This window comes from Boleophthalmus pectinirostris, unplaced genomic scaffold, assembly GCF_026225935.1.
Source record: "Boleophthalmus pectinirostris isolate CB_2022bp ecotype Guang Dong unplaced genomic scaffold, ASM2622593v1 HiC_scaffold_2, whole genome shotgun sequence".
Classification (NCBI taxonomy): domain Eukaryota; kingdom Metazoa; phylum Chordata; class Actinopteri; order Gobiiformes; family Gobiidae; genus Boleophthalmus; species Boleophthalmus pectinirostris.
Genome location: NW_026571152.1, coordinates 33,241,594 through 33,263,695, shown reverse-complemented (window position 1 = coordinate 33,263,695; position 22,102 = coordinate 33,241,594). Strand labels below are relative to the sequence as shown.

Genomic DNA, 22,102 nt, shown 5'->3' with positions numbered 1-22,102 from the left:
TGTTTCTATGGAGATGTCATTCTTCTGCCTGGAATGTTCCACAGTATGACTATAAACAGCTCTACCTTATACAGTATTTATTAAATTGCAGTGGGTTTATAGCTCAAAAATACTTCGAAAACATCTCTCCACAGATCTGACCTGTAACTTGGTTTAGTCTCCATGAAGATAGAAAGGTTTAATGCCATACTGTGAAACATTCCATACAAATAAATAACATCTTCATGCACAAAAGCACAGACTCCTCACCAGAAAAGTTACACAATGCAACATTAACAAAATTTTAGTGCAGTCACACAAAAAAAATTGCTTAAAGATACCAAAAAAAAAATACTCTTATATAGGCGATATAGCGATACAGCAGCCCACGATAACGATACTGTATTACCAAATTTAGCTTCACAATACATCGATATTACGATATTTTTGCCATCCCTAATTCAAAATACAGTTACTTTTTCATTTGGTGGGATTCAGATACTTTTCTAAAATCAAAGAGTACATGGCGGTACTTAATCACTACTTAATCATACAACGTAGGCTTTCAAACTGCACATACTTGACTAGTGAGAAAAATTTGAAACACTGCTCTTGTGGTGAGTGCATGTGTGATTTTTTTTTTTCTTCTTTAAATAGTGACAGGAAATGTTTTAAAAACGGTGAACCAAACCTGAAGCTGTTTTTATTGCTATGTTGAGTCTTATATTCCTTATATAATACTAGCTTTTATCATGATTTAAAAGTGTGCTATGTAACTGTTAGTTTGGGGGTCTGTCACCTGCTGCTTGTTTCTATGGATATGTCATTGTTTTGTCTGGAATGTTCCACAGTATGGCATTAAATGTAAGCTCTACCTTACATTTATTAAATTACAGGTAGTTTTATAGTTTCAAAAATACCTAGAAAAACAACATTCTGACTGTGAACGGGGTCGCCTCTCCACAGATCTGACCTGTAACTTGGTCTGGTTTAGTCTCCATGAAGATAGAAAGGTTTAATGCCATACTGTGAAACATTCCAGACAAAGCAATAACATCTCAATTAGGGTTGAGTATCATTAAGAAGTTACATACCTCGATACATGGGCCACAATACGATACATATCTCCATACAGTGAGCTTTTGATTTGATACGATATATTTTAAATCAATTCGATATGGTTCAATAAAAAAGTCATGGCTAAATCATGGCTGCGATACCAAAAGTGTTTGTTAAACCACTTCTTGAGCAAAGTAAATTTGAAACACACATTTTAATCATCAAAACAGTGATGTCAAATGTGTCACATAAACGAATTTCCTTCCACTAAACCAGAGGTGTCAAACTTAAATTCACAGAGGGCCAAAATTAAAAACTGTGACTACGTCATGGGCCAAACTAAATATTTATTTTAAATTTTCTTATTTAAATAAATGTTTAATAATAGTTTTACTTTAACACTGAATACCAAACAAATATAATATAAAATAATAACAAATCATTTTAAATAAATAATGTCTCTATGGTCTATCTGTAGCCGGTGGGCAGCTCTAATACAGATTTGATACGATCTCGTGGGCCAAATTTGGCCCCTGTGCCTGAGTTTGACATTCTCTAAACCAGGAGTGTCCAAACTTTTTTAATCAAGGGCCACATATCTAAACACAGACGAAGCAGAGGGCCGATCAAGGGCCGTAGACTGGTGCTCAGTACAGTGAATAATTGAAATGTGTGCATGTTTAACACATTAGAATGAGCCATCAGTCTTTATTCATGCTAAGATCCTTCACACTAAATATTAAATATTAGCTTCATCAAGGTAGAATTTCAAAAACTTGCAGTAAAAAAATATTTTTTAATTGATGCAAGGTAATTTGGGCCAATTCACCTGGAAGCCTGAGGGCCAAGAAAAATTTCTCTGGTCCCGGGCCATAGTTTGGACATGCCTGCTCTAAACTGTAGCGCTGTAACAAAATAATTTAGTAAAATAAACCAAAAAATACTCTTGGCGATATATCGATACAGCAGCCAACGAATCTCAATGGAGAAAAGGAGAGAAGTTCAGAATACAGTACTTTAATTGACCCATGGGATTACAATACAAAATAAATTTTAATCTAAGTATTCAGGATTATGTAACTAAATACATTTTCAAAGTATTCTTCCCATCACTGATAATGAATCTGAAATCCATCTGTTTTTTGTTTGATTCTCTTACATAACAGAGCCCTTTCACCCTCACGCTGCGACTCTGGGACATCTACATTCTGGAAGGAGATAAGATGCTGAACGCCATGGCTTATACCACTCTAAAGCTGCACAAAAGTGAGTAAACTGACGTAGACTGAAATTAGAGATATACTGCAATAAAGGATCATACTGAAACTACTTCATGCCATGATACAATAACAATAATGCAAGATAATCCCAGTAAACCATTTTTAAATAGGCAGTGTCATCAAGGTGCACTCACCACCTGCTTGTTTACTTGGAAATGTTATTGCTTTGTTGCTAGAATGTTCCACAGTAATAGATTAAACCTATCTATCATGAAGGAGACAAACAGGTTACAGCACTGCACTACATTACAATTCAGATCTGTGGAAAGAAGGAATTGTTGTATTTTTGAGCAATAGAAACACCCGTAATGAATAAATGCCAGATGGTTATGTTTAATGTCATACCAAGGAACATTCCAGGCAAAGCAATAACATTTCCATGGAGACAAGCAGGTGAAAAGTTGCGCAGTGCACCTTAAAGTGACCTGAGCAAATAGCAAAATGAAGCAATAATAAGCCTTAAGACTGATTAATTCAACCCTCAACCCTCAAATCTTAGTGTATTACAACAAAAATACTCAAAATCTTCCCACTTTTACAACAAAACTGTACACACCATAAATACTGAGCTTCGAAATTGTTTATATTGTTTCAGCTTTCAAAAGTTTGGACTCACCCTCTCAGTCAATGTATTTTTTTTTCTATATGTTTACTACTTTCTACATTTGATATACAAACAGAAAGCATCAAATATATGAAGTAAGATACTTGTATGTATAATTATGTAGTAAAGGGAAAAAATGCAAATAACTGTACTGTATATTTTTTAATATCTTATAACCAAATCCTCAAAGTAGCCACTCTTTGCTGTATCGAAAAATACTTGGTTTGGAGTTTTTTTTTTTTTGTTTGTTTACTACATAATTCCTTATATATATTTGCTTCTTATGTTTGATGTCTTCTGTATGTATCTAAAGTGTAGAAAGTACCGTATTTTTCAGACTAAAAGGCACACTTAAAATCCTTTAATTTTCTCAACAATCGACAGTCCGCCTTATAATCCGGTGCGTCTTATGTATGAAAATAGACGAGAAAATTCAACATTATTGATATTTCGCCTTATAGTTTGAAAAATACAGGTAGTAAAAATAAGATGGTGAGTCTAAACTTTTGACTGATCATGTATGTTTAGACAGCACAAATCAAAATTTTGTACACATCCTCTTAATGTTCAATGTTTGTTTGTTTTTTTTCTACTTTTTACATTTTATATACATACAAAAATATCAATTATATAAAGCAACATAGTAAAGAAAAAAGTTAAAGGATGGCTAATTTAAGACTTTGGTTAAAAGACATTAAAACAAATATCTAGTAGAGTTATATAATTTCATAATTATATAACCTTGCTCCATATATTTGATGTCTTCTGTATGTGATGGTGAATCTAAACTTTTGACTGATCATGTATGTTTAAACGGCACAAATCAAAATTTTTACACATCCTCTTAATGTTCAATGTTTTTTTTTTCTACTTTCTACATTTTAATTACATACAGAAGACATCAGATATATGAAGCAAGATATATGGAATTATTTAGTACAGAAAAAACATAAAAGGATGGCTAATTTAAGACTTTGGTTAAAAGACATTAAAACAAATATTTAGTAAAGTTATTTAATTTATATATATATGTGTGTGTATATATATATATATATATGTGTGTGTGTATATGTATATGTATATATATATATATGTATATATATATATGTATATATATATGTGTGTATATATATATGTGTGTATATATATGTATATGTTATGTATATGTATATATATATATATATATATGTATATATATATATATATATATATATATATATATATATATATATATATGTATATATATATATATATATATGTATATATATATATATATATATATATGTATATATATATATATATATATATATATATATATATATATATATATATATATATATATATATATATATATATCCTTGCTTCATATATTTGATGTCTTCTCTATGTATATTAAATGTAGAAAGTAGTAAAAAATAATATGGTGAGTCTAAACTTTTGACTGGTCATGTATGTTTTTACTTCCTTCTACATTTTATATACATACAGAAGACATTAAATATATGAAGCAAGATATATCGAATTATTTAGTACAGAAAACACGTTTAAAAAGATGGCTAATTAAATACTTTGGTTAAAACAAATATCTAGTAGAGATGTAATTTCATATATACATCCTTGCTTCATATATTTGATGTCTTTAATGTATGAAATGTAGAACGTAGTCCACATTTGACTGCTCGTGTGTATAAGCAAGAACGATAAATCAATACAGTAATTACCATGACAGGCCTAGTTGCTGGTTGCCTTATTCCTGAGTCACTAAAGCTGGTTCATGCCCAGATGCTGTTGCTATAGAACAGGGTGTAACTGCACGGATTACATGGCACGCTGCCCTGTGGTTGGCTGCCTGCTAACTGGATGACTTACATAATGAAAATGGTCCGTTGCCGTGTAGAAGAGTAACGGCTGACTTTCCATTGGGCACGTTCATGACATAAGCTTTAATCTTATTGGTTAAAATGAAGTCCCTATATATTCCTGTGATGATTTTATGTTAAATGACTTGTGTTATGCTATTTCCTGATCTATGTCGTAATCTTGTTTCCTCATCACAAACAGAGCAGGAGTTGTGTTTTGTTTCATTCTCACATGTTTAACACACAAACGCTGCATATTTAAAAGCTTTTCTGAGTTTGAGTTCTTCTCTGTGATGTCATGTGGTGATACAGGAAGCGCTTCACTGTGTTTTTAAACTCCAAACACCTTCACCTTCAGATCAGACATGTCAAACTCAGGCCCGGGGTCCAAATATGGCCCGTCATATAATTATATTTGGCCCGCGAGATCATATCAAATATATATTAGAGCTGCCCGCCGGCTACAGATAGACTATAGAGACATTATTTATTTAAAATTTAGTTATTATTTTATTTTATGCTTGTTCTGGATTCAGTGTTTAAGCAAAACTATTATTAAACATTTATTTGAATAAGAAAAGGTTTGGAGAAAAATCCTGGCCTAGTGCAGAAATGTTGCACGGTTTGTCCTAATAAATCTCACAATTTGCAAGTAAGACGGTGTGCGGGATTTTTCTACATGTTCTTAGGCTGCTTCCTCTCCTCCAGCGCACCCATTTCAAGTAATTGATGTGCGAAGTTCTCATTTTTTTTAATAAGATAAGGTTTAACATTACATACCTTGAAAGAAGAGAAAACATGCAGGTGTTGGTGAAATTTTTTTATAAATATTTAGTTTGGCCCACGTCTCATTTTTTTATTTTGTCCCTCTGTGAATTTGAGTTTGACACCGCTGATTTAGATCATTTCAGACCTGGAATTGCCAATTTCTACTGAGCAAAACTACCACTACATGACATCACAAGGTGGAACAGAGCATTTTGAGCTTTGGAGATGTAGACAGACTAATAATAACATGTGTGAAAGAAACAAAACAACAACAAAACTCCAGGTATGTTTTTGATGAGATAACAGCATTATAACATGGCTTAAAGATTCTATATTACACAAAATTGACTTTCGTGAGCTTTAAGTTGACAAAGCAAAATGTGGTCCACTAAAGTGCAGTACAGAACCTCAAACAATGGTCCACATTGATTTTAAAGATTCACACTCCCCGTGGTTAAATGACCTTTGAACTTATAGATTAACCCATCACTGGCCTCTCGGATGAACATGTGCAAATTGTTTTTTTTTTTTCTTTTAACAGAGCGGCTACAGAAGCTTCCGTTGGAGGATCTGAGGGAGTTCCTTATAGAAGAGCTGGCAGTTTCCTTCTTTTTACCAGACGACGTGGTGGTTGAACAGTTACAAGCGTCTATGTCTGAACTGCGGAGTAAAAAGTTGGACCAGCCTCCTCCAGGTGCAGTTTTTTACTTTTCTACCCAAATTATTGTGTGTGGATAGTGATTACGCTATTTTCTGATGTATCACATCAAAACGGATCTGTAGTTGTGTTTTGTTTTGTTTCATTCACACGTTTAACACACAAACTCTGCATATTTAGCCTGAGTTCTTCTCTCAAACAGAAAAGTAGGCCTGATTGATTAAAAAAAAAATCGTTATCACAGTTATTTTGGTCAATATTGAATCAGACAATGCATTTATTCAGCATTTCACTCAAAAAAATTCTCTTTGTTATTGATAATTTATGTAAAACTTTCAAATTGAAAATGAATATAGGCTACTAATATGAACCATAGAGCAGTTTTGTAAAGTATAAAACCTAAAATGAAAAAAATATATACTTTGAACATGAAATAAGGCATAGAAAAACATAAATGTATCCAAATTAAATCTCCAGTAGGGGTGTGCAAAAATATCAAAATATAGATATATCATATTGTTTAATGTGATGATACAGTATCGATACTGTAGGCTGCTGTATCGACATATCGCCAAGAGTATTTTTTGGAATATTTTATTAAATTATTTTGTTACAGAGCTACAGTTTTGTTGCTTGTTTAGAGAAAGGAAACTCATTTTATGCAACACATTTGACATTTTCACTGTTTAGATGATTAAAATTTTGTGTTTCATATTCACTTTGCACAAGAAGTGGTTTAACAAAGACTTTTAGCATCACAGCCATGATTTAACCATTACTTTTTTATTGAACCAATTTGAACTATATTGTATCAAATCGAAAATCGTGGCCTGTGTATCGAGGTATGTATCATATCGGCAACTTCTTAATGATCCCCAGCCTTAATCTCCAGCTGTACTACAATCTCTATATTTAAAAAAAAAATCAAATAAATATACTTATTTATATAAAAAAATTAACTTTGTTAAGCTGTTTCAACTGGATTATATGAGTTTGGAGATCGTTTGACACACAAATCAAAATCGCGATCAAAATGTAATTAATTGCACAGCTTTACTCTGTTCCATCATGTGGGAATACAGGAAGTGCTCCACTGTGGTTTTTAAACTCCACACACCTTCACGAGAATCATTTAGATAATTTCAAACCTGGAATTACCAATCTCTACTAAACAAAAGGTAAAATGAGCTGTTAACTTGAGCATTTTGAGCTTTGGAGATGTAGACAGACTAATAATAACATGTGTGAAAGAAACAAAACACAATTTCAAGTATGTTTTTGATGAGATAACAACATTATAACATGACTTAAAGCTCACAAGAGTCAATTTCACGCAATATAGGACCTTTTAACGTTTTCTCAATCGTTAGACTGAAAATTCCTTTGTATATTTTGGCTAATGCATTCCTACTCTGCATTTCCTTATTTAGCAAAGTCCGAGGAGCTGCCAAGAAAACCACTGGGTCAAGAGAGACCAGTTCCCAACCACCCCGACTCTCCTCTCGAAGTCAAACTCAGCCTGCAAGAACATAGCCCCTCCAGCCCCGTACCCCAACCAACGGACAACATCACGTTACACCCGACCTCCTCTCCTGTGGAAACCAGTGACAGCAGAAGCATCACTCCCTCTTTGACTTCTCCAGACTCTGTTGTAGTTCACACTGAAAGCTCAGACGAGGCTCCTTTAAAGCCCAGTAGAGTTCCTCCTTTACCGCCAAAACAATCTAAACCTTCAGCCATTTTAGCGGCGGTTCAAAGCTCACAACCAGAGGAGAACCAGAGCCAACAAAGCACCCGATCTCAACTTAAGGAACTTCAAGAAGAGCCTGTAGAGTGGCCTCCTCCGTATGAGCCACCATCTTTGGACTGCATTCCCACACAAGCTGAGATAGTAGACCTACCAGAACTTCCACCTCCACCTTTTTGTTTCCCAACTCCACCTCAAAAACCAGACTTCCAGATCCAGAGTTCTTCACCTCGGACTCAAGCAAAGCCTAAAATCGGACCGAAGCCTATCACATCCTTGGACATCCTACAGAAAAAACCTTCTCCAACTCGTGTTTTCACAACCTCTTCGGCGTCGTCTTCTCCGCGGGTTCCTCCAAAGCCGACCAAATTCCCAGTTTCTCTGTATGTTCCAGTTAACACAGGAGACCGAAGACCCTCCAATACCTCCCAGTATGACAACCTTTCCGAAGGCGATGACGATGACCGTTTCATCGAGAGACTTTTGGCGGCAACTCCAGAGGAATCACCCAAGAATCTTCACACGTTTAACAAAAACTATGACGGCGTCGCCTGTTCTGTTTCTCCGCCGCCGATGTTCATTCCGCCTTCTCCGAACCCATCGTTTCGCTCCATGTCCACTGAACCCCTGAGCGAGCGGGACGAAAGGTGGGCAGAAGATCCGATGAACACACCCCCTCCTCTGTCAACTTTCGCCGATAGAGTGACTCCGTTTCAGTGTGGCGGGCATAGCTGTTCGGACATTCACAGAGCAGCCTCGCCGAACTACTCCAAAGCGTTCTCCAGGGGACCCAGGGACCACTCCGCCTTCCCCGCTCCCCTCCTCTACACCGGGTCCCCCCCAAAAGCTACAGGTCAGCCCTCCGTTGGCGTCCCGCTGGTCAGATCGAACCCAGACTTTTGCCGGATGTCTCCAGGCGTCCAGCAAATACCCAAATCAGTGACTTTTGGATAATGACTTTGTTTTTACTGCCGTTTGAAAGGTTAATGGCCAGTATTTTTCTATTAAAAAAGACAACGTGTGTTTGCATGCGAATGAGAAACCTTTAAATAATGTGTAAATAGTTAGTAATACCTGCCTGCCTCATATTTTAAGGGCTTAGAGAAAGAAAAGGGAGAAATTAGAACAGTATATAATGTAAACTAGTTTGAAATACATTTGAAATCTCAATTTTCACAAAACAATTATGGCCAAAACAGCATTTCTTTACACATTAATAACTTGGGTAAAATTTTGCAAGATATTTTAAGGGATTCTAGGCAGATTAATGCACATTCTTCCTCTTTGCACTGAAATCCTGAAAGATTTTGTTGTTGCTATTATTACTTAAAACATGCTGTCTGTTACAGGTTGTTAATAAGACTTTATGAAACCACTTTTGATTGAGGTTTGGTTAAAATAGCTTCAATAATCTAGTCATAGCCATCGTACAATAATACACATCTGTCAAACCAATCAGAGTGAGCAGCAAGTAGCAATTTAAGAGCTTTGTGGTGGTTTTTCAGTTTCCTCCAAGCACCCAAAACCTTTTCATTCTACTGGTGCTATAATGTTAAAGTGCTTATGACAGGTTGGACTACACACAGTACCAAAAACCTGTTACAACAAAATAAAAAAAATCCCAGTTTGGCCATTGTTTTGGTTTCAAATTTCACTTCCCGATTGGAAATTATGACACCGCACTAGAGAATTACATAACGGTTACCTAGCAATGCTTCTCTAATATACACAGAAATTATGTGACAAATAAAATGTGTTTTTATTTAGTTGAAATAGTATTTAAAGTATCAGGAAAAAAATACTGACTGTGTAAATTGTACCAAACTTTTAGACTATCCACTTCTTGTAATTTTGAGCTGATTTTTAAACTTTTCTCCACAAATTGCTTCTTGATTGGTTTAAAACTATAATTTATATTTACAACAGGTATTATCCCACCAATTTAATAGAAATTAGAGAATCGTCATACGCACTTTAACTGTAAGCATCTTCGAGGTTTGTGTATGTTTGTGTTAGTACCTGATTGTAAAGAACCATTTAACTAGAAAACCCCAAAGAATTACTTATTTAGAAAGCGTTTAAACTAGAGGATGTGGTGCAATGTTTTTAAAAATGCACTATGTCATTTCTTCTTTCTATGGAGATGTCATTGCTCTGCCTGAAATGTTCCACAGTGTGACATTAAACAGCTCTACCTTGCATTTATTCAATTACAGGTGGTTTTATAGCTCAAAAATCCCAAGAAAAACAGGTATTCTGACAGTGAGCAGTCGCCTCTCCACAGATCTGACCTGTAACTTGGTCTGGTTTGCTTTCCCATGAAGACAGAAAGGTTTAAAGCCATACTGTGAAACATTCCAGGCAAAAAAAAAAAAAAAAAAAAAAAAAACGTCTCAAAGAAGAAAGCTTTTAACGAACCCTCCACTAGAAAAGTTACACAATGCACCTTTAAGTCGTGAAGATTCTATTGACTGTTACTGACATTTAGTCGTTTTACTCTTAAATCATTATTTTATTTTTATTGGTCCCTTCAAGAATCGTTTGAATTATAGCTTGACCAATATCGCCCTCTTGTGGACAAAATGAATTCTGACTATTCTAACGCCAAAGCATTTCTATAAACAAAAGCCATATTTAACTTGTTTGTTTTTGAGGACCTTAAACAGAAAACAGGGCACTGGTGTAACTTGTGTATATACAGTATTTATTTCTGTTAATTATTTGTCTTTTAAAGGATAAATGTTGGTTCTGACCTTTTTTGATACAGTAACCTTTGACACATTTAAGGCACTTGACTGAACGACTCATTATTTTTGATTTACAGATGCATTTTTATTATGTTCAAAGTCATTGGTTTAGTTTATACATTTGATTCTGAATATTTTGTTGTGAATTTGTGTTCTGAAGGATTAGACCATACGCTATGTTTGCAACAACCACCTCCTGTATGTGAGGTTTATAAAGACTTTAAACGTTTCTCTGCGTTTTTTCTTCTATAAAACTGAAGTGTTTAATTATTTTATTGCACTGCTACAATTTTACCGTACCCATTGCATATTTCCATTAATTAAGGCATTTATCTTGCATATTTACATACAGTATTGATACTTTGCAGCTGATGCCGTCATTATTTCTGAAGCTAACTGGAAGCACTGCTCTGTCTAAAATTAGACTTTAGTCTGAGTTTTATTTTAACACATCTGACCAGAAAGAGCTGGTTTAGTTGGAACTACACCAACTATTCTGCTAGTCACACATAAAATTACAGTATTTGTTGATGTGTGTGCATTGTGTCATGGTAACCGCTACATGCATTTCTCATGGAGGTCCGTTTAGATTAAGGACACCCCCAGCCTAATATTACTGCAAAGTATCAACAGAGAAGCTGTTTCTATAAAGAACATTGTTAATAATAAATAAATATACCATATTACAGCCATAGCCCAAAAATCCTGAATCCTTCTGATTTCCCGAGATAAACTATACAAAACGTGCCATGTTAGTGTTATTTCTTTGGCATACGACAATAAAGCTCTACAGTAAATATGCAACATTATTGGCATATAATGAGGTCAAAAGCTCAGTTAATAAATTATGACTTTTCAATAATCTCATTAGTGCAAGCCACAGACAAAAACCTTTCGATTCAGTTCTGTTCATAAACCAACCACTGTCCGTTTCCCCCGTGTCGTCACAAAGCAACAAGCTGATGTTGGACTGAGCATCTTTTACGATCATATTTGAATCTGACCCATGAGGTTTACGAGAGAGGAAACGCTATCCTTCAGTTTGGAGTCGTCCTCTTCTCCCAGTGACACTCCAGCCAGACGTGTGGATCCATTTGCCCCCAGAACGCAGGGCAAACTCAGGAAGACTTCTGAAGAAATGCCTCCCCAACCCTGTAATCCAGAGAACACAAGAACACATGGATGAATTATTACGGTAGGTATCACGCTTTTCAGTGATGGAAGTGACTGTGATACTTAAGTAAAAGTACAGATACCGATAATATACATATAAAAAATACTCAACTAAAAGTATCACATGGAAAAAACCTACTGAAGTAAAACTATTAATGTACTTAAAGAGTAAAAAGTAAAAGTTTTCATGCAAGTTTTGAGATCTAATAAAGCTTCAAATGTAGTGATTTTGACAAAAATGTATACAGAATTTTATGCAGAATATTGTTTCGTTTTTTGTAGGAGTTTTTATTTGTATATTTTTGTTTGTTCAAACTGTGAACATGTTAAAATAAACCCTCAGCCTTTTCAGCAGGTCTCAAACTATCTATCTATTAATGCAAGGAACGTCTGTCTGTGTCTCTGTCTGTTTGTCTGTTTCACGTGTAAATCTCGAACCGCTCATCTGACTGATCTCAAATTCGGAGGGTGTCGTCCAAATGGTACAGGTGTGTGCAATGCCAATTTTCATGTTGTTAAGACAAAAAATGCCAAAGATCTGGTAAAATGAGTGATAGATTTTAAACTAATTTAAAAAAAAAAACTTTTCCTTTTCAGTCCTGTTAAAAAATGTAGAGCAGTAGAAAGTACAGATACCTGCTCTCAAATGTGGTGAAGTAAAAGTAAGTAAGTGGCCTGGGTCGCATTTGAAAAAATCGGATCTGTCTCGTTCAGACTGTCATTACAAGATCAGATACAGGTCACATAGAAGCCAAAAAAATCGGATTTGGGTCACTTCAGGCTGCAGTCTGAACGCAGCCTAAGTATCCTTTTTAAAATGTACTTAAGTAAAGTGCAGATACCTACAATTTTTACTTCAGCACAGTACTTTATTATTTTTACTTTGTTATGTTCCACCACTGACGGTTTCAGGAGTGATAATGAAATACTTTGAGATGTACCTGGGCGAGTGTGGACACAGAGTGGGCCTTCTTCTGATTAGTCAAAAGGCTGTTCGTGATGTCGGCGATGGACAAACCCACGGACCACGAGCGCTGACCTTTACTGATCATCTCAAAGCCTCTGTAATGTCAATGTTAAACAAATGCACTGATTAGGCTCACACATGTGGACACAATGCAAACACTGACAAAAACGTTTTAAGATGTTCTGTAACTCAAGACGAAAAATAGATAAATCAGTTCTTTCTGGTCAGATTGTGTTAAAATAAAGATCAGATTAAGTCTAACTTGAGTAACAGACAGAACAGTGCCTACAGGGAATATTGATGGCATCAGCTGCAAAGTTTCAATACTGTATGCTGATTAGGTTTATTTATCAACTCTTTTACCTGTCTAATAAAGGTTTGGTAGCAGTAGAAGCAGGTGCAATTTCTGGCCGTGTGCTGGAGTTCAGGCTGGTGTTACTCAGAACAGGAACTATACAGTAAGATTATGTGTTAATTATACAAAAATATGAACAGTTGTAGATGTAGAATCTGTGTATCATTCGTTCATTCGTTTTTTAATATAAAACCAAAGATAAGAAAATGAAAAAAACTACTATGTTCTTCATTATTTGTCTCCAAAACCAAAATGAACAAACAGATAATGATGTTTTTTTTTTAGTTTTCGGTTCTGTTTTAAAATGAATAATGGAAAAAACGGATAACGGCAGTTTCCCGTTTCCGTTACTTAAACTGCGTTGCCACACTTTTGCGCTGCATACGGACTAAACCAGGACTAAAACAGGAATGAACAGGTCTAAACCAGAATTGAACCAGGACTAAACCAGTTCTCAGTCCTGGCCTCAGTTCCAGTCTGAGCCCGGTCTGAGTCCCGTGTCTCAGTCCTGGTCTCAGTCCTGGTCTCAGTCCAGGTCTCAGTCCAGGTCTCAGTCCAGGTCTCAGTCCAGGTCTCAGTCCAGGTCTCAGTCCAGGTCTCAGTCCAGGTCTCAGTCCAGGTCTGGTCCCAGTTTCTCGATCACCCAACAGTCAATGCGGGCACACGTTTGGGCCAGTCCCGACACTCCTGGTTCAGTCCTGGTTCAGTCCTGGTTCAGTCCTGGTTCAGTCCTGGTTTAGTCCTGGTTCAGTCCTGGTTTAGTCCTGGTTTAGTCCTGGTTTAGGACTGAGACCGAGACTGAACCAGGACCAATACTGGGACTGGGACTAGGACTGAGACTGGTTTAGACCTGTTCAGTCCGGCATCGCAGTTTACATCACAGAAACAGGAAACAGCCATTACACGTTTTTTCCATTATTCATTTACACACAAAAACTGAAAACTAAACAAAAACTGAAAAAACTAATCGTTATCCGTTTTTTTTTTTTTTGGTTTTGGAGACAAATAATGAAGAAAATTATGTTTTTTTTTCGTTTTCTTATTTTTGGATTTATATTGAAAAACAAATGAACGAATGACACACAGATTTTGTAGCAGAGTTATGGATGAACCTTTGTTGTCTGAAAGCTCTCCTATGACCCAGGCTTGTTTGTGAGTGTTGAGGTTGATGTCTAAAACCCGGCTGAGCCTCTCTGAGTCCAAGTTACAGCCAGCGCCAATCACTCTCGTTGGAGGAAATCCACTTTGTCTCCAAGCAACGTGAGTCATTATATCCACTGGAGAGGGAGAAGAAGAAGTTAGGGATGTCAGTACTAATTACACCAGTAGACTTGCACCAAAATGCACACAAAATCTGACAGCTAAAAGAGCCCATATTATATTTAATGTTGTTTCCTCATCAAAAACAAAACTGAAGTTGTGTTTTGTTTAATTCACACATGTTTGCCACACAAACCCTGCAGATTTAGAGAGTTCTTCTCTCAAACTGTGGTCCATGGTCTGTGTTTTGAACTCCATACACCTTCATTAGAATAATTTGAATAATTTCAGCACTGAAACTGACAATCTCTACTGAAAAAATGTAAAAAGTAGCTGTTAACTTGAAACCTACCATTACATGACGTCACAAGGTCTGGGCAAGCACTTTCTCAACTAAACAAAACGTTTTGTTTGTATTGCAACTCATTCCGTGCCACTAACATCATCAGCTAATTTACTGATCAAAGTTAACATTCTTAATATTAATGACATTAATATTTATCAAATTTGTATTTTTATCAGTCAGTCTGCCCCAGGGCAGCTGTGGCTACAGTAGTATCTTCCCACCGCCAGGTATGGAGTAAATGAATAATGCCCTGTAAAGCGTCTTTGAGTGTCCAAAAAAGCGCTATATAAAACTGATGCATTATTATTAATCATTGCACATTTTAATTTCAAACCAATGCAGAGATTCATAGATACTCGTCAAAATCGTAAATTTCATGTTCCAAAATGTGTCGCAACAAGAGTTTTTCCTATGATACAGAGGTTGTAAATTGAGGAGCCAGTTTTCACATCTGTATTTTAATCCATGTTTGAATCCAAAGTATTTAATCTAAGGTGTGTAAATGTCTTTTTTATTATTATTGCTATAATATTCAGTTTTAATGTATTCATAAGGTGTAGGCTTTAATATAAGCCCTTTGGGGTTTTTTGCCTCTTCCGGCACCTACTTTTTCCTCTAGTGTGCTTTTTATAGTTATATGTTATATATGTTTAAAATAAATACATAAATAAATAAGGTAGAACAGGGCATTCTAATAATAAACTCAAACATGAATGTGTGAATGAAACAAACCCCAACTGCAGGTCTGTTTTTGAGAAAGTTAAAGCTCTCAAGAGTCAATATTTTGTAATATAGGACTTTTAATAATAGTCAGTCATTATATAATTGAAATGTCATGTAAACATCACAAACACAAATATGTGATATGGGTTATTTAAAAATTCATTGTACTTTGTCTTTCCAAATACAACAGTAACTCTAAAAATCCACTGATGAACTGACACATGCCACTGTGCCTGTTTGATGATCTAATTATTGCGTTATCTGATCATTTTAAGCTTTATCTGATTGTTACTGGCCGCGTAAACCCACTGACCTGGCTGAGAGGCAACGAGGATGACAGCATTGGGGCTCAGGCGTGACAGTTTTGGTATGATTCCTCTGTACAGGTCGACATTGGTCTGAACCACCTTCACGTACGACTGCTCGCTGCTCCAGGCGTTTGCAGTCACCACCACAACTCTGGAGCCGGCGGAAGAGGACAAATCTGAGAAGAGACAAACGAGCGAACGTCAGAAATACAAACACACTGCCAACCTGCGCCCAGATAACATTCAAAAACTGTTCTACACAAATGAATTCAAATACAATCTGAGATGTCAAATCAATTTAAAAAAAACAATTCGCTCAAAATACTCTCAAAACCATGTGTTACAGACATGGAGTAGACTTATGGAAGAGCTTAGATGACCATATCAAAGCTTGTACTAACTTGGTGCACTTCAAAAAACAATATAAAAATCTGATCTTACAGAAAAACCTAGAAGACTAGATCCATTCTCTTTACAAGTAAACCACAACTCTTAACTAAACACATGCTTTTAACATGACCTTTTATTCTGATACAATCATAAATGATAAATTTTGTACCTTCTTTGTCATTATTATTAGTTTGTACGACCATTATCATAAAAGAAAAAAAAATCCTTACATTCTTCATTCTTATTTTGCTTATTTTGATACAGTCATGTCATTATTATTTGTTTGTATGACCATAATGCAGTACAATACAAGAAAAACGAAATAAATTGGGTCAAAATTATATTTAGTATGCATAGTATGTACTTCATTTTGCTCTATGTAAACATTTGTAAAGTTTCATCATCAATGTACAGAAGCAACGACATCATTTTTGAATTTTTGAAACTATGTCATGAACAGGGGTGGGTTAATATAATTGTTTTCTTTTTCCCACTCCTTTTTGAGAAATGTGCTTTTCTCTGTGATCATTGTTTCTCTCTTGGCACAAACTCGAAATAAAAACAAATCAAATCACAATCAAAATCAAAATCACTACCAGTCAAAAGTTTGAACTCACCCTCTCATTCCATGTTTTTTTCACTACTTTCTACATTTTAGGTACATACAGAAGACATCAAATATATGAAGCAAGATATATGGAATTATGTAGTAAAGAAAAAAGGTAAATAACAGAACTAAATATTTTTGACAAAGCAAAAAGTGGCTATTTAGAGTATTTTGTTATTTAATGCTTATTTCTTTGCTACATACTTCCATATATCTTCTTGAAAGGTGGACTGCGCAACTTTTCTGGTGTCAGGTTTATCACCTCCTTGTCTCCATGGAGATGTTAATGCTTTCCATGGAATGTTCCCTGGTATGACATTAAACATATCCATCCAGCATTTGTTCATTAACGGTGTTTCTCTTGCTCAAAAATACAATAATTCCTTCCATCAGGTGGCAGACCCTCCACTTGACATGTTAAGCAGTGCACATTTAATATATTTGATCTCTTCTGTATGTAAATAAAATGTAGAAATTAGTTAAATATAAAAAAGAAAATGTTGAAAGAGATGTGTCCAAACTTTTGACTTTTAGTGTCGTCATGGAGGCAGGACAATGTTACGTAAACCATGTCTTTTGTGAACGTGGACAATACATTCCACAGAGCATGACGATTGCTTCTCCACTTACGCGTGTTATGACTCAAACTACATTTTGTCATGACACGGCTTTACATACCTCTGGACACTTCCACCTTTGGGACGTTGAAGATTTCGAGGTCTGTGCTGCCCCCCTTGGTGGAACTTTCCGTAACGTCAATGAAGACCAGTTTAGCTACTTTACACTGCAAAAAGGATTTCAGAAGTGAATGTGGTACTAGGCCTGTCACAGTAACAAAGTTTGAAGCACGATATATCGCTACAGAGAAATATTGTGATAAACCAGGGGTGTCAAATTCAAATTCACAGAGGCCAGAATTAAAAACTGGGACTAAGTCTTGGGCCAAACTAAATATTTATTGAAAATTATTAACAACATCTGCATGTTTTCTCTTCTTTCGAGATATGTAATGTTAAACCTTTTCTTATTAAAATAACAATTTAATAATAGTTTTGCTTAAATATTGAACCCAGAACAAGCATAAAATAAAATAATAACAACATTTTAAATAAATAATGTCTCTATAGCCTATCTGTAGCTGGCGGGCAGCTCTAATACAGATTTGATATGATCTCGCGGACCAAATATAATTATATTGCGGGCCAAATTTGCCTCCCAGGCCTGAGTTTGACATGTCTGTAATAAACGATAAAACTGAAACTACTTCATACCACTGTCACAAAGCAGGATAATTCAGTGAACCGTATTTTAAATATACTGCATCATTAAAAGGCCTTAGCAGCAACAAATGAACAGCAGAATGAATTCATATTTAGGCATAAAGGTTATTTATTCCACCTTCTACACTTCAAATCTTACGTTAATAAATAAAAATGGCAAAAATCTCCCTACTTTGTCAAAGTAGTTGTACACATGATCAATACTGAGCCCCAAAATATATTGTTCCAGCTTTCATATAAGTGGAGTTAATATGATTGCCTGAGAAAAGGGACCTAGTAACATAAATTATTGGAAGGCCAAATTAACCCAAAACATGCTACACAGGTCTCCAGGAAGAATAGCCGATAGCTAAGTTCAATTAAATACAATTAATCAATTAACTTGCCCAGGGACTACAGGTAGAAATTAGCACTGGTACTACAACCTGGTACAATGCATCTCTTCTGTTAAGGTTAATGTAGATTGTGCACTTTCCCTGTCTCATTAAATAAATAAACTAAACTAAACCTCATTGGACTATGACTGACTAAAGATTCAGGAGCAGGACCACACCTCAACCTCCCCCTACTCCTCTCCAGTGAACCACAACTCGACTCAACCACACCTTCAGTTACCCAGAAGCCCTATTTACACTGGCCTATCCCGATAACAGTCTGTCTCCGCTCTCTCGAGCCCCTCCTTCCCACCCTTCAGCCTGACGACATCATCTACAAAAAGGAAGGGGTGGTCCTGAATCTGCTGGCCTGACCACCTCAGATAGAGCCCCCATCCGGAGTCTCCTCCCAGCCATCACATTTATCCATCGTCAATAAATACCTTTATTGTATTGCATTGTTGTGGCTGTAGTGAATGGATGCTAAGTCTATATAGTAATTATCATGACAGCCCTACTATGTGTAACCATGTGTATGAAATGTTTATTTATTTAAGTCACTGAGTAAAAAGCCTTTTACCTTTGATACAATGCTCAGCACCGAAGCCATCCCCAAGTCTCCACCTCCGATAACTGAAACTTTAATGTTCTGCTGGTCATGATATCTGACTCCACCTGAAAGCAAACAGTTTATGAAAATAGTTTGTTCAGTGACTAAACAGAAAGATAAAACATTAAATATATATCAGACTGTATAAAGAAGTGTGACACCATAGCGTTCGGCTCCAGTCATTTATAGGAGCAAATTTGTAGCTGAGTTTCATAGGAATAGGAATTTATTTACTGACAAAATAGTGAAATAAAAACACCAGGATCATGTAGAGCCGGTTAATATAAACATTTTAAGACCAAAATGATGAAGCTCACTGTCGCTGTTACGGAGAGAGGGACAAACTTTCAAGGTAAACTCAATTGGAGCCAGAGTTGATGGAGCTAGAAACACCACTTTCCAAATTTGAAAGCTATGTCCATTTATATATACATTTATATCATCATACCATCATTAATTTGTAGATTTGAGACCATAGCCATAAGCTCATGTGGATCTTTGCTCTGAGATGTGTTTTTTGAAGACAAAGGCGGATCCTCTTCAAACTTTGCAATCATTTCATTTAAGAGACCAACTACAGATGACTTAGGCTGTTGGAAAAAAAAAAACACACAACTCAATTGAACAAAGCGCTGACATAATAATAATGATGTTTCTATTGTGAAGAGAAAAGCATACGTAATCCCAGTTGTGCAGTCCAGGCAGATGAATACGTCCTTTGGCATCCACATGTTTTCCTTCTCGGATAATCATATTAGAGGTAGGTCTCAAGAAGCAAATGGGAGGAGTGAAAGGGAAGGAGTCTATTAACCACAGCTGAATAGGAAAGTTGTAGGTACGCCCTTAAAAAGAAGTTGTCATTAGTATTACAATACCAATACAATTTAGTACCAAATATTGTTTAAATTCATTCTACCTTCATACTCGACTGGTATATTCCCAATTAGTTTCAGGAGATCTCGCTGACTGCTGTCATTGAAGGCTAAAAATAATTGTATTAATATGAATAAGAGCGTATCAATATTAAAAGGTCCTATATTACGTATAAATTGACTCTTGTAAGCTTTAAGACATGTTATAATGTTGTTACCGCATCAAAAACAAACCCAAAGTTGTGTTTTGTTTCATTCACACATGTTTCAGTAACACTTAATTATTAGTCTGTGCACATCTCCAGACCTCAAAATGCGCTGTTCCACCTTGTGATGTCATTAAGCGGTACTTTACAGCTACCTTTTACCTTTTGTTGAGTAGAGAATGGCAATCCCAGGGCAGAAATCATCCAAATTATTCTAGTAAAGGTGTATGGAGTTTGAAACAGGGTTCCCCCTCTTTCAAAACTTTTCCATGACTTTTTCCTGACCTAAAGTGAATTTTCCAAACTTTGCGGCACCTACATGTGTAGAACTGATCATACTTTTAGGGTTAAATATGAAATGTTAACCCTTTCCACTCACCTTATGGTTTGGTATTATAGTTTTTAACATTCAAAATACTGTCAGTGCAACAAAAGGCGCATACATTCGAAAATAGTCACGATAGCCTAATGATAACTTAAAATAACGCTGTAGTTGCATGAAAGAGATACTAAAATTCCATGAGTTTTCTAAAACTTTCATTGAATTTACAAAAAATCATGACTTTCCATGACCGTGGGAACCCTGTTCAAAACACAATGGAGCACTTCCTGTATTGCCACATGACATCACAAGGTGGAACAGAGTGTTTTCTGGTTGAGAGAAGAACTTTAACTTTAAATATGCAGGATTTGTGAGTTAAACATGTGTGACTGAAACAAAACACAACTCCAGGTCTGTTTGTGATGAGAAAAAAACATTATAACATATCAGAAAGTTGCATAATATGGGCCTTTAAATATACGAAAAATGATATGAACAAATACTTACTGTATGTCCCAGTGGTAGGTTTCATATCTGGGTAGATACGATGGATTTTCTGTAATTCTTCAACAGCAACTTCATTGAATTTGTACTGATAACACACAAATAGTTAACATAAAAATACATTAATATTGTAAAAGAAAATTCAATAGTATAATATAACTGGTTTGTTTAATTTTATATAGAATTGTTTTTCAAATTAAATAAAATATTTCTCATCATACACCCGAACCTTTGCCTGATTTCTTTTGTCAGAAGCAACAGAACAAGTTATGCCAGTTGTAAAATACACTTCAGGCTTCAAGATTCATCAATTATTACTTCAAATTAGCCGTAAATCTGTGACTAACCTTGGACAAAATTCGTTTAATTTTATCCGAGCTGAGATCCATTTATTTGAGAGCCAGAAAAAAAAGTTTGCTGTTAAAAACTTGTGAGTAATTGCTGTCTTTGGTTTCAGTAGCACTAAACAAACTTCCGCAAATAAAAGAGACAAGCCTCAGACCACGCCCACTATGAAGTCCCCGAGTACGGCAAGTCTGAGGGATCAAATATGTCCAAGAAAAATTGAGATGTATATTTAATAAATAAATTAAACTAAAAATAATTTAAAAGTTTTAACTCTTGTGAGATTTAAGTCACGTTATAATGCTATTACCATTATCAAAAAACATACCTGGAGTGGGGTTTTGTTTCATCCACACTTTTAAGCAACCATCTCCAAAGCTCAAAATGCACTGTTCTACTTTGTGATGTCATGTAGTGGTAGTTTTACTAGTTAATTTTGGTGAGCAGTCGTCCCTAGACAGTCCCAGTTTTGAGTCCTGTGTCCCCTGTCCCAGCAGATTTATCCAGAACCACTGATTTGTCACAGTTTTATACCAAAAAGTCCCATGTGTCCCTATTTTTGATCAATTTGATACCTGCCAAAAGTTAAAAAAAAAAAAAAAAAAAAAAAAAAAACGAGCCATAAATTGACATCTAGTTAATTAAAATATAGAAAAGTATACTTAAAAATGACCAAAACAAAGAAAATGTGACTATAGTGACTCACATGTTTGTCATGAATGGGCCAAGTGCAGAACAGTTTTCTTTAATTATGCACTC

At 35.5% G+C, this 22,102-nt stretch overlaps 2 protein-coding genes across 2 annotated transcripts in view; one reads left to right on the top strand and one right to left on the bottom strand.

Annotated features, from left to right (window-relative positions):
- si:dkeyp-19e1.3 (USP6 N-terminal-like protein) overlaps positions 1 to 10,930 on the top strand; it is a 51,898-nt gene extending 40,968 nt beyond the window's left edge. Inside the window, exons 12-14 of the mRNA XM_020931099.2 lie at positions 2,205 to 2,304; positions 6,091 to 6,243; positions 7,638 to 10,930. Coding sequence (XP_020786758.2) covers positions 2,205 to 2,304; positions 6,091 to 6,243; positions 7,638 to 8,908 — 1,524 coding nt within the window. The 3' untranslated portion in view covers positions 8,909 to 10,930. The remainder of the gene's footprint in view (positions 1 to 2,204; positions 2,305 to 6,090; positions 6,244 to 7,637) is intronic.
- uevld (UEV and lactate/malate dehyrogenase domains) lies at positions 10,638 to 21,506 on the bottom strand. The gene is made up of 12 exons (XM_020931141.2): positions 21,346 to 21,506; positions 21,002 to 21,086; positions 20,011 to 20,076; positions 19,773 to 19,936; positions 19,543 to 19,684; positions 19,065 to 19,159; positions 17,509 to 17,614; positions 15,839 to 16,009; positions 14,309 to 14,473; positions 13,205 to 13,292; positions 12,816 to 12,936; positions 10,638 to 11,853 (listed from the first exon to the last, which is right to left on the bottom strand). Exons 1-12 carry the CDS (start codon positions 21,385 to 21,387, stop codon positions 11,689 to 11,691), a joined length of 1,410 nt encoding a protein of 469 aa, XP_020786800.1. The 5' UTR covers positions 21,388 to 21,506; the 3' UTR covers positions 10,638 to 11,688.
- Between the last annotated feature and the right edge of the window lie 596 nt (positions 21,507 to 22,102).

Bases quoted from the DNA above. Each gene is read 5' to 3' on its own strand.
- uevld (XM_020931141.2), bottom strand. From the start codon at position 21,387: ATGGATCTCAGCTCGGATAAAATTAAACGAATTTTGTCCAAG. The intron at 21,087-21,345 runs GTTAGTCACAGA...GTGTGTTATCAG, and splicing joins TTAAACGAATTTTGTCCAAG to TACAAATTCAATGAAGTTGC. The intron at 13,293-14,308 runs GTTCATCCATAA...CTTACTGTATAG, and splicing joins AGAGCTTTCAGACAACAAAG to TTCCTGTTCTGAGTAACACC.